Raw genomic sequence first — 12,928 nt, 5'->3', positions numbered from 1 at the left:
GAATATGATGAGGTTGTGTATTGTCACTTTATTTAACTTATATGCAGAGTACATCATGTGTATGCCAGGTTGGGTGAATCAAAAGCTGGAATTAAGGTTTCCAGAAGAAATATAAATAATCTCAGATATGCAGATGATACCACTCTGATGGCAGAGAATGAAGAGGAATTAAGAAGCCTGATGAGGGTGAAAGAGGAAGGTGTAAAAGATGGCTTGAAGCTTAACTTCAAAAAAACTAACAACTGGCAACTGGTTTCATCACTTCCATTTCTGGGCTCAAAGATTGCTGCAGATGGTGACTGCAACCATGAAATTAAAAGATGCTTGCTCCTTAGAAGGAAAGCTATGGAAAATCTGAACAGCATACTGAAAAGCAGAGATATCACCTTGCTGACAAAGGTTTGGTCAAAGCTATGGTTAGCAGTGTTTGGCTGTGGGAGTTGGACTATAAGGAAAGCTGAGTGCCACTGAGTTAACACTTTTGAATTGTGATGCTGGAGAAGACTTTTGAGAATCTCTTGCACATCAAGGAGAGAAAATCAAGCAATGCTTAAAGAAATCAATTCAGGCTTTTCACTGGAAGGTTAAATACTGAAGCTGAAGCTTAAATATTTGGCCACATAATGAGATGAAAGGACTTATTGGAAAAGACCCTGATATTGGGAAAGATTGAAGGCAAAAGGAAAAGGGGACGGCAGAGGATGAGATGGATAGATTGTGTTATGGAAACAACGAACATGAACTTGGACAGACTTTGGGAGCTAGTGGAGGATAGAAGGGCTTGGCATGCTATGGTCCATGGGGTCACAAAGAGTTAGACACAACTGAACAACAACAGCTGAGGTAGAATGGAGAAGTAGGTCATAGGAACTGAGTAAATTGAGGAATTGGTAAGTTAGGGTGTTTGAGGGCACATCGGCTGGTATGTTGCAGTACCTTAGTATGAAAGCAGGCATTGTGGAAGAAAGATGATGAGCCGGGGCCTGAACTCATTGAAGAAGGAAGGTGACTGTCCTGAAGGTCAGTAAAAAAAAGCTACTAGAATCTTGATTGGGTGATAAATGAGATTGAATGAACCTCAAAGGAGGAGAGTTTATTGACTGATGGTGGAAGAGGGAGAATCTGGAAATTGTAACAGAGTGCCAGGAGTATTCTGACTTCCCACTATCACATGTGTCAGGAGATACAAGTAAAAGTACAACCAGTGCAGTATGAACAACTCTATCAGTGCCAACCCAAGCCTACTTGGACAAGATGTCACTTCCCAAACTGTGAAATAGAAAAAAAAGACATTAACTATGATTAGTTGCCATAGTGAGGAGACTGAAAGAGCTGAGCAAGTATCTCACCCCAAAACACTTGATCTTCTTGCCAAAGGGTGGCATGAGTTTGGCAAAGAAGCTCATTGTGAAACAGGTGAGTAGGACAGGACGTATTCCCCTTCACACTCAGTCCAGCCAAAGTGGCCTTGATGCTGTTCCTCATCTCCCACGACTGACCTCAGTGCAGGCTGTCCTCAAGGTGTGGTTGTACACTTGGCCTCCAGAGCCCAACCCAGACCACACTTTTTACAGGAAACCTTCTCTGATCCCCTGTCTTCAGTGCTACTTTTCTGAAAATGGCTTTGTATTTCCTTCATATACATTTTGTATATACTTGTTAACATACACTGACATGGGTTCTTACAAACTCCTTTAAGGCAGGGTCATTTGATTTTTGTTTGTGTCTCCAGCATTTAGCACAGTGTAGGCTCTCTATTCTTTTTGATTGATTGATTGAATATTAAATGGACCCCTACTAATGGAACTAAGTACAAACTCTTTGGGGAGTGGGGTTCTGAGGGATCTTTTCTTCTCAGTCTCTGAAAGTTATCTCTATCTTTGGTGATGTTAGGAAGGGAGGGTTGATGAACTTAATAGTGAGATCCTCTAAAGATACAGTTCCAGGATATAGGCATTAGGACGGAAAAGTTCTGCCTTCCTTATCTTTCAGGACATCAGGGCTATGGGACTTAAGATATTTCAGTGTAAAGTGGTTAGTGAGGAAACTTTTGCTACTGCCACATGTGTTTGTGGAGACCAGTAGGGTTTACCTATGGTATGAAGATGATCAATAATTGGGGGGTAGTTTACCCTTCCATTCAGATCTATATTTTTTTTTTGGTTAATTTTCCAGAAAAAAAGAACACCTTATGCTTGTCTTGTGAATGTTTTGTGTTTCGTTTTCCCATGTGTATTGTCAGTGTACCTCCTATTTTTAGTTCTTGTCTAAATGGCCAATAACACTAAAAGTCAGTGTCTAATGCTTCACATTTTATACACACATGAAGTAATTTATGTCTTATGATACATGTGCTTTGGGGATTTTTTAAAACAATCACTTTAGGAGAGAAGCTTAAAATCTTGTCAAATTTAAAGTTGGAAAGAGCAAATTCAAATTTAAGACATTTTTAAGATATGGTCATTCAAGCTGACTTCATCATAATTGGCTTTTGTGATCTTTTCTATTCCAGATTTTTTTTTCAAAATTGGTAACATATAAGATTTACAGGTAGAAAGTTATTTAACCTACAGATGATTTATCTTCTAAGTTTCAATATTCTATATGCTAATTTTTCAGCTTTTCAAAATTAAAATTATTTTCTAACCTATAAATAAAGACTAGGGATAGGGGATAGGAAATGGATCAATGCTTTCATTGATACTGTCTTTACCACTGCAGATTGGCACCTTCTCTAGGACATAATCTTAGAGCATTAGCTAGAGCACTGAGATTTAAGAGACTTTACCAGGAACACACAGCCACTCAAAGACAGGACTGGAACCCAGGTCTTCCTGGCTCCCAGGCCCATTCTCTAGTTAGGCCAAAGCTGTGTCACTATAAGTATGGTAAATAAATTATCTTATTTCACCTTTTAAATTTATGGAAGAAGTGACTGGACACAATAATTCTATGTTCAACTTGAGCTATCAATTAGATGACAGGATCCATTTTTCGTAAAGAAAGTAAATTACTTCGGGATCTAACTTCTTTTCATAAAAGAAGGTTCTGAACGTAGAGAGAAATCTAAGGCTTAAATATTAAAGACACATCATTTTTTTTTGTTCCTTGACCTCCTTGAGGCAGATTCAAGTATATTAAATTCTTAATAAATGTATTATGATAGCCAGTCAGTTTTTCCTCATGCCTTTAAAAAAGTAAATGCTCCATATCTTAAGTGCAATTTTAGGGAAAAAAGTTAAAATGACTAATCAGATGAGACATGTTTATAATAAGATTTTATTTTACAATTTCAAATAATTTTTTTTACCATAGGTTTCGACTTGATATCTATCGTTGCTTAGCCAGTCCAGCCCTAATTATGTTAACAGAAGAAGATCCAATTCTAAGAGCATTTGAACTTAGTGCAGACTTAAAAGAGCTCAGTCTTGTGGAGGTGGAATTCAGGTAACATTGAGAGAAAACTAAATTGTTTAATGCCTTATCCTACTTTTCATCAAATATTCTTTTTACAGTATAAATAAGTTAGTACCTCCGTAATAAATATTAATTTTTGAATTTTGTATCACTGGATAAATTGCTGTTTTAAAACAAGGAAAAGCCTACAAAAATGATAGCTTTTATCAACTGGGATCTTTTTTTTTTGGAGGGGCAGTGAGGGTTAAGTGACTTGCCCAGGGTCACACAGCTAGTAAGTGTCAAGTGCCTGAGGCTGGATTTGAACTCAGGTCCTCCTGAATCCAAGATCGGTGCTCCCAACTGCGATCTTAATAGTAATAGTGAACAAAGACCATTTTGAGAGAAAGATAAACAACTCTTGTAACCACTTGATTATTTTCATTCTCCAGATCTTATTTAAGATTTGAATCATAGATTTAGAGCTGGAAAGGACCATAGAGATCATTTAGCCTAGAGGCGAGGCATAGGGGGCCAAGAATCGTTTGTTAAGTGATTTCCCAGACAGTTACTTACTGGTACATTTGGGGTAGAAGGTCGGTCTCTGGACTCTTCCAGGGCTGCAACTCCCGAAATGATCATTAAATAATTAAGTGACCTATGATTGATATAATAGACTATATTAGGGATTCCTTTGAACCTGATGTTCTAACTTGGAACTTTTTTACCCATATGTGCATATAAATATACACACCAGCCCATAGATAGATAGATAGATAGATAGATAGATAGATGATGGCTAGATAGATAAATGATAGACAGATGATAGATAGTTATGCACACACATACATTATACATACACACATGTATATGGTTGTGCATGTGCATATATGTGTACATGTATGTATATGTATGACAACTTTGTGACCAAACTTTTTTTGGCAATTGGGAACATATGACTCACCATGTTACTTCGACTCTTCAATTCCTCAGCACTTTAAAAGAAAGCCAACTACAGGCTTAATCTACACAAGCCTCTGGAGTAATTTCAGTAACACATCTTATATTCTGATCTGAGGTCTTGCCTCACCAGAGGTATGAAGGAGCTTGAAGAGTCCACATGCCTGCCTTTTTGCAGGAGACAAATACTATACAGATCCTTCTCCTTCTCCTTCTCCTTCAGTAATATTCCTTTCTTTGCCTGAGTTTGGAACCCCATACTCCCAGACTTGGGTTCTGTCACTTTTTTGATGCTTGGACTCAGCATTTTGCAGGGACCACATCCCTTTCCCTCAGCTACTTTCTCGCCTCCCCCTATCCCCCGCTTTAAATGACTTGGCTTTCTGTTGGGCTTACTTATCCCCAGAGGTACAAGTCTCCTGAGCATTAGTTTGCATATTGCTTGTGCTCAAAAGTTGTATCTTTTTTTGTTTTTGTCAGGGATCAAATGAGTAGTAATGTGAAAAACTGATAGCTTGTAGGAAAAGAAAGTTTCTCCAAGCTCCTTGTTTTTGAGGCTAGCTCCTAGAAAGCAAAAGTCTATAAATTTGAAGGTCTTTTTGCTATTCCCTGTTCTTCCTTTCCCTTCCCCCTCCAAAAAAAAGAACTAAGTAGAGATGACTTTTGTGTTTGGCTAAAAATATTAGACTTAATGCAGACATTGCCCCCCGCCCCACCTATACTATGAAGTTTGACCTCGATTCTAGGATTGGTATATATGTCTTTTTTTTTTTTTTTTTTTTTTTGGTGAGGCAATTTGGGGTTAAGTGACTTGCCCAGGGTCACACAGCTAGTAAATGTCAAGTGTCTGAGGCCAGATTTGAACTCAGGTCCTCCCGAATCCAGGGCCAGTGCTCCATCTACTGCACCACCTAGCTGCCCCTTATATATGTCTTTTTAAACTTTATTCTTATTATTTGAAAGGATTCAAATTAATTTTGTCACATTTATAAAGTTGCTTATGAAATGTGTTCTTTATTAGATGTAAATATAAATTGAATTAAAGATTTTTACAGTGCATTTACTAGAACTATATATTTTTCATAGCTAATTTTTTACTTTTATTCAATATACGTTTATTTAGTTTCTATGATATTCATAGCACTTTACCTATTTTATAAATTTTGCCTAGATGAGTCCAAAGACCAAAATAATGGGAATCCAAGGATGGACATTTACTAGATATTGCCAAGTGTTTTTTTCCTCCAAATAGTCACTTAAAGTACTCTTTTAAAATGTTAGAAACAACATAACTAATAGGTGAACTATCTGAAAATGTCTAGTTAAAAGTTAAGTGGAATGTTTTATTATTTAGTATTTATTAGAGGATCATAGATCTAGTGGTAAAAGGGACTACAGAGGCCATCTAGTCCAACAGTCTCACTTTACAGTGAGGAAAATAAGCCCCAGCAAGTTAGAGGAGGGATGTGAGCCCAGTCCTCTGACTTCAAAGCCAAAGTACTGTCCGCTGTACCAGGGAGCATGAATTTATTAATATGAATATTTAGGGAATGGTTGTTAGAATAAATCCTGTGCCACATGATTTAAACAAGCTAAGTAGGAAAATCATCATGTCATGAGGTAAGATGTGAAGATTTGTCTATACATATGAAAAATGATTTTTCCAACGCCTCGTAAAAACCAGCATGGTTGTTTGGCTCTCCCAGCCTTCAACTACATTAGATTCTATGGAGTAATTCAGAATGAGAATATAATGTATTGATTCTAGCTCAGTATAATGCAGCACATTTGATTTAAAGATTAATGAGTCCCAAGTGCCCGTTTTAATTTTAAACTATATGTGCAAGCAATGTGATCACTTTTAAAGTAGTTATTCTTATATAGAATATTATACTTTGTAGGAATGATTATGAAGAACTAGCTCAGCAATGTAAAACGTTTGCCAAAGATTTGCTTGCCCAGGCACGGAATTCACGGGAGCTGGAAGTCATCCTAAACCATACATCTAGTGATGAGCCTTTGGATAAACGGGGATTGTTGGAAGAAAGAATGAATTTAAGTCGTTTAAAACTTGCTATCAAATACAACCAAAAAGAGGTAAGTGATATTCTGTGCTGTATCCCCTTCTTTCCTTTTTGGGCTTTTTGATCAGCTTAGGCATAATATATTTTTCATTCATTTGAATTTTCCAGAGGTTAGACTAGTTTCTTTCAGGTTACCATGCTTTTCACTAAGGGAGTTTGGTAGTGTTCCAAGGCTTGATTGAGTTAGTTTGTGTCACAGTATAGAAGCATTTGTTGAACCTTACTATTTGTAGGGAGTATTTGTTTTCTTAAGACTTCATGTAGAACATCATCTCGGACCCTGGCAAACACCTTTGGTGAAAAAATACCTCTCTGTTTGATATCTCCCTTGTCTTACATTATCTCTGTAGTTTCATCTGTCAAGGAGTCTTATAGGTCTTAATGTAAGTTTGGAAGACACCTTGTATGTAAAAAGCCATAACGGCTTTATTTTTTTTCTAGTGAGTTAATAAATGTGTTCCATTTGACTTCATGAATAAAACTTTTTGTTTTGTTTTGGAGGCAATTAGGGTTAAGTGACTTACCCAGGGTCACACCACTAGTACTCAGGTCCTCCTGCCTCTAGAGACAGTGCTCTATCCATTGTGCCACGTAGCTTTCTGGTTGTCTGGATAATTTCAAAGAACTAGGTTTCACTTTGTGTATCTAGATTTGGTCTTATGTAAATGAATCTAGAGTTATCATACTACTTAAGTTATATTATGCTTTGAAGGCTTAATATATTGGAAAATCTTGCCTATTCTAAACTGTGAAGCAATTCATGGAGAAAATTAGTCTGTATTTGTTATCTCCAGTTAGGGAGAATTTTTTCAGTCCTTTTCTTTTTCATGTTCCATTAAATCTGGGTTTGACTTTGTTTCACTGTGCATGTATTAGCTTAAAATTAAAAAAAAAAATTAATGCCTTGCCTACATATATAAGATTTAGGATTTGAATCTGAATTTCTTATAAATGGTGTTTTTTTATTAAACAAGATACTTATTACTGTATTTGGAAGGTAATGAATGTTGACTATTTTTCTCAGAAGACTGTGTTTATGACCTTTTATGTTTTATAAAATAATTTAAGATAACGACATCTTGCACACCAAATAAGTTCTATGAAATTATTTGAAAAGGCCTGTATTTATAATTTTTTCTTTGTTCTGGTAAAAAAAAATCTTTCCGAAGAATTTTTGTAATATTGATTTTTAATCTTCTTAAAACCTCGGATAGCAACTTGAATAATAGGTTGGTCAGTCAGTATTCAGAACCTTTATTTGAATTTTTGTATCTTCTTTTCAGTTTGTCTCTCAGTCTAACTGTCAGCAGTTCCTAAACACGGTTTGGTTTGGACAGATGGCAGGTTACCGGCGTAAACACACCTGTAAGAAGATCTTGACAGTTCTGACCGTTGGCATCTTTTGGCCAGTTCTGTCGCTCTGTTATTTGATAGCTCCTAAATCTCAAGTGGGGCGGATAATCCACACACCCTTTATGAAGTTTATCATTCATGGAGCTTCATATTTTACATTTTTGTTGTTGCTTAACTTATACTCCTTGGTGTACAATGAGGATAAGAAAAATACCATGGGGCCAGCCCTTGAAAGGATAGACTATCTTCTTATTATATGGCTGATTGGTAAGTATCCAGTTGATTTTAAAAGTTCTGTCTTGGTTTAGCTAATTCTTCCTCTTTTGCTCTGTGCTGTTTATAAAATATCTGCATTCTGTTGACACCAATAGAAGGAGTTTCTGAATTGGTGAAATAACAGATTCCTTGAAATATTGCTTTATTTTATATGAAATTTAACCTTGAAAAAACCTGAACATTTTTAATGAATCACTTCAGCCATGTCTTTCTTTACTGTCTCTCCTTTAATAATTTAATTTAATTTACACCAATGACATTTAAATTTAGAATTATGTAAACTTCTAGTGTAGGGGTTATTAACTTGGGCTCCATAAACTTATTTAAAAATATTTTGATAGCTGCATTTAAATATAATTGGCTGCCTTTGTAATATTATGTATTTTCTCTTTTTTGTTGTTTTTTGGTTTTTTTTGTTTTTTGGTGAGGCAATTGGGGCTAAGTGACTTGCCCAGGGTCACATAGCTAGTAAGTGTTAAATGTCTGAGGCCGGATTTGAACTCAGGTCCTCCTGATTCCAGGGCCTGTGCTCTATGCACTGCTCCACCTAGCTGCCCCATGTATTTTCTTTTATGCATTTAAAAACATTATTCTGAGAAGGAGATGATAGCCTTCATAAGACTGCCAAAAGGGTCTATGGCACAAAAAAGGTTAAGAATTCCTGCTTTATTGATTCGTTTTTTTGTTATGATTCTTACTAATGGTGGATATAGTCTCTTTAACATTTTCAGATTTTTAAAAGTGTAAAACAAACTAATAAAATTGTATTTTTAGAACATGTTTATAAAACAATATATAATATAATAAACAACAGATTAGTGAGAAGGGAAATAAGGTGGAGTTAAGAAAACAGAACAATTTTTGGAATGGAAACAGTCAAAACAAGGGCACAGAAATTGGAAATGGAGTGTCAGGTATGAGGAAATGAGTAGGCCAGCATGTAGGTGGAATATAAAGTATGGTAAGGATGGGGGATAGGAGAGGAGTAAAATGTAAGAAGATTAGAAGGGTGGGAAGGGTCCTGATTATTAATAGCTTTAAATGCCAAAGAGGAGTTTATAGTTGATCCTGGAATTAATAGGGAGCCACTGGAGTTGATTAGGGGTGATATGGTCAGATCTATGTTTTAGGAAAATCACTTGGTACAGCAGAGTAGAGGCTCCTTTAGGAGTGGAGAGAGTCATGAGGCAGGGAGACCACTCAGAAGGCTGTTCTAATGGTCTAGGTATGAGATATTAAGAACTTGACCTAGGGTGAAAGTTGTGTAGGTGGAAAGAAGGACGCATATACAAGAGATGTTTAGAAGGTAGAAACAGCAAGACTTGGCACTGTATTATATATGTGGGGTAAGTGTGAGTGAGAAGTCAAGGATGACACCCATGGTTGTAAGAGTGGGTGACCAGAAGGATGGTGGCTTCCTGAACAGTCATATGGAAGTTCAGAAGCATTTTTGGGGAAGGGATAATGAGTTTCATTTTGGACATGTTGAGTTTGAGATGCCTATTGGACATCCAGTTGAAGTTGTCCAAGAGGCAGTTGGAGATGTAGGACTGGAGCTCAGGAGAGCAACTCAGGTTGGATATATAGATTTGGGAGTTAACTACATAGAGATGATAACTGAACTCATGGAAGCTCCTAAGACCACCAAGTGGGATAGTGTTAAGAGAGAAGAGAAATCGACCCAAGGCAGAACCTTGGGGGATAAAGAACCAGCAAAGGAGACTGAGAAGTAGGGGCCAGACAGGTGGAAGAACCAGGAGAGAATAGTGTCAAGAAAACCTAGAGAAGAGGTGATCAGTGATGTCAAAGACTGTAGAGAATTCAGCAGCATGAGCATCGAGAAAAGGCCATGAGATTTGGCAGTTAATAGAGATCACTGGTAACTTTGGAGAGAACAGTTTTAATTGAATGATGAGGTCAGAAGCCAGATTGCACCCCCCAAAATGTTGGCTTCAAGGAATATCCTTCTTTTGTTCTTGTCCATGTTGAGTTAGTTTTTCAGGAAAACTATTTTAGATTAGTTGAAATTGAAATCAAAAGCCTCATAATCCATAGTAGAATAATGTGCTTCCTGAGAGCAGCTGTCTTTTAAAACAATTGTCTTCCTAGCACAGGGTTTTGCATATGATAAGATTTAATAAATGCTTATTGAATTGAACTTAGAATGTTACATCTTTATGTCACATGGTTAATTTTCATTTAATTGTCAGGTCTTAGTGACTCAATAGAACTTAAGTGTTGAAGAATATTTATGCCATTTCTCCCAGTATTTAACACTGTTTATTTGATGAAAGAGTCCTGTGATTCTTCAGACAACTTGCAAAATTCAACATTTACTGATTTACATTAATAATGCTCTCAATAGCATTACTTTCATGAAAAGACTTCTCAGTAAAAAAAAAAAGTTTATAAATACTTAATATTGGTGATATTGACTGAATCAGTAGAAATTTTTGAGGATAAATTCAGTCTTTTCAGAGTGACTTTTTGTTTTTATGGCTCTCCTGAGATAGCATTTGTGCAAACTACATCACTTGTACTTTAATTACATAATTTGACATGTATCATCAGTTCATATAGTTATTATCATCTTGTATCATGTGATTTTATTTACAGATTATGCTGATACAATTTTTTTTTGCCTTTCCCTTGATCTTCCCTCACTCCCTCAAAAGGGAATACCTAATTATCACTAACTATATAACCTAAATAAGATAGTTACATTTTGAACAAATTTGATAAAGAAAAAAAGACTACATGTCAGTGGCATAATGTTTCGTTTGAATATTCAGTCAATAATGAGAAAAAACAGATAGTTTCTTCATGCCATAATGTAACTTAATCTATACATTTTCAGTAGGCATTAACAAGTTAGGATTGAAAGTAGCATTCTGTTTTTGTTTTTTTGTTTTTGTTTTGTTGGTGAGGCAATTGGGGTTAAGTGACTTGCCTAGGGTCACACAGCTAGTAAGTGTTAAGCATGTGAGGCCAGATTTGAACTCAGGTCCTCCTGACTCCAGGGCCGGTGTTCTATCCACTGCGCCACCTAGCTTCCCCCCTCTTATATATTTTCTAATGTGAAATTGCTTTGAAGTCAAAGAAATGCAAGTGGCCTTGGCAGATGTATTAATCCACAATGTTTTGTTGTTGTATATTGGAATGTAATTTTCGAAAAGGAGTAGCCAACATTGAAAAGCCTAACCTTTTTTTTCATTCATCAAGTTGAAGATTTTTTCTCATTTTTCCTGCTAGTCTTTCTTTCCCTCTAGACTATGCAGAAAGAACTATTTGTTAATCTGAACATATGAGAGGAGTTAATAATTGCTAAATGAAGTATCACTTTAGAACGCTTTGATTTGACCAGAGTAGAATATCTGGGTAATACAATGATGTAACTCAAAATAACAGGGACTTATGGAAAAACTTATTTAAAACAAAGATAATTTATCAAATTTTATTGAACAGGGGCTTGTCATTTTGCAGATGCATTTATAGTTATACTGATTTCTAGGTATGCAGAAATTAAGATGAATGTACTTTTGTTAATATATGTTAATAGCAAATTGGAAATTTTTAAAAAAACCCATGTCTTTGGAAAATCAAGGGGGGAAGCATGGAGTAGTGGATAGAAGGCTGGCCTTAGAATTAGGGTGCTTTGGATTCAAAACCTGCATCTGACACATATTGACTTTGTGACCCTGGGAAAGTGATTTAAATTATTAATTGCACCAGGAAACTCTGTAATAGTATGGTAGTTGCAAAACAGTTACTGATCTGTGTTGTTAGGGGGGATTTTCCTTACTTAGGGAGTATTCAACAAGCAATATCCCAGAAACTAAGTTGGAGTAACCATGTTGGAATGAAAATAATGATCATTAGGCCCTTCAATTTTAAATCCAATGATTAAAATAGAAAACAGTAATCAAGATTTTTAACTATTCTTGTTTCATTGTTACTACCTAGTTTATTATCCTTAAATTTCGTGTGTGTGTGTGTGTGTGTGTGTGTGTGTGTGTGTGTGTGAGTGTGAAGCAGTTGGGGTTAAGTGACTTGCCCAGAGTCACACAGCTAGTAAGTGTTAAGTGTTTGAGGTCAGATTTGAACTCAGGTTCTCCTGAATACAGGGCCGGTGCTCTATCCACTGCACCACCTAGCTGCCCCATATCCTTAAATTTTTTAAAGATAAATTTCAATAGGTAGCAATTTGGTATGTTGTGATTGTGTGTCCTATATTAGACTAGAATTATGTCTATCAGAGAGGCACCTGAGAGGCAGCACAGTAGAGTGATAGAGAGACCTGGCCTTGGAGTCGGGAAGACCTGGGTTCAGGTTCTTCTTCTGATATATATCTATTGACTGTGTGTCCATGGGCAAGTCACTTAAGCAATTTGTGACCCAGGCAACTCACTACCACTAAATTACAGAGTCTGGTGCCCACCTGCATTTTGTAGAAGGAATTTTCTTACTGAATGTTATTTATACCAGTGAAATCATAGCAGATAATCCTTAGCATTATTTCAACTTTTCATCTTCCTTGTTAAGCACATAGGACTATACGAATTAAGCATTCTAAATTTTTTATACAAAAAAAATAATTCCTTAAGGGTCATTGTGCCCTGATAAGTTTTTCCTAACTGAAGCAGGAGCAGCTAGGTGGTACAATGAATAGAGCACTGGCCCTGGAGTCAGGAGGATATGAGTTTAAATCTGGCCTCAGATATTTGACGCTGACTAGCTGTGTGATCCTGGGCAAGTCACTTAACTGATTGTCTCAAACATCTGGGAGATATCTGATTGCCCTGATATATATCTTGCCACTGGACCCAGATGACTCCAGAGGAGAGAGTGAGGCTGGTGAC

At 36.4% G+C, this 12,928-nt stretch overlaps 1 protein-coding gene across 2 annotated transcripts in view; it reads left to right on the top strand.

Annotated features, from left to right (window-relative positions):
- TRPC1 (transient receptor potential cation channel subfamily C member 1) overlaps positions 1-12,928 on the top strand; it is a 77,967-nt gene that overhangs the window by 30,891 nt on the left and 34,148 nt on the right. For both annotated transcript variants that reach the window (XM_043997056.1, XM_043997057.1), the window contains 3 exons: positions 3,316-3,447; positions 6,258-6,453; positions 7,724-8,060. In XM_043997056.1, the coding sequence (XP_043852991.1) occupies positions 3,316-3,447; positions 6,258-6,453; positions 7,724-8,060 (665 nt within the window). The remainder of the gene's footprint in view (positions 1-3,315; positions 3,448-6,257; positions 6,454-7,723; positions 8,061-12,928) is intronic.

This window comes from Dromiciops gliroides, chromosome 3 (assembly GCF_019393635.1).
Source record: "Dromiciops gliroides isolate mDroGli1 chromosome 3, mDroGli1.pri, whole genome shotgun sequence".
Classification (NCBI taxonomy): Eukaryota; Metazoa; Chordata; class Mammalia; order Microbiotheria; family Microbiotheriidae; genus Dromiciops; species Dromiciops gliroides.
Note: the sequence above shows the minus strand (reverse complement) of the source record. Positions and strands in the feature narration are given on the sequence as shown.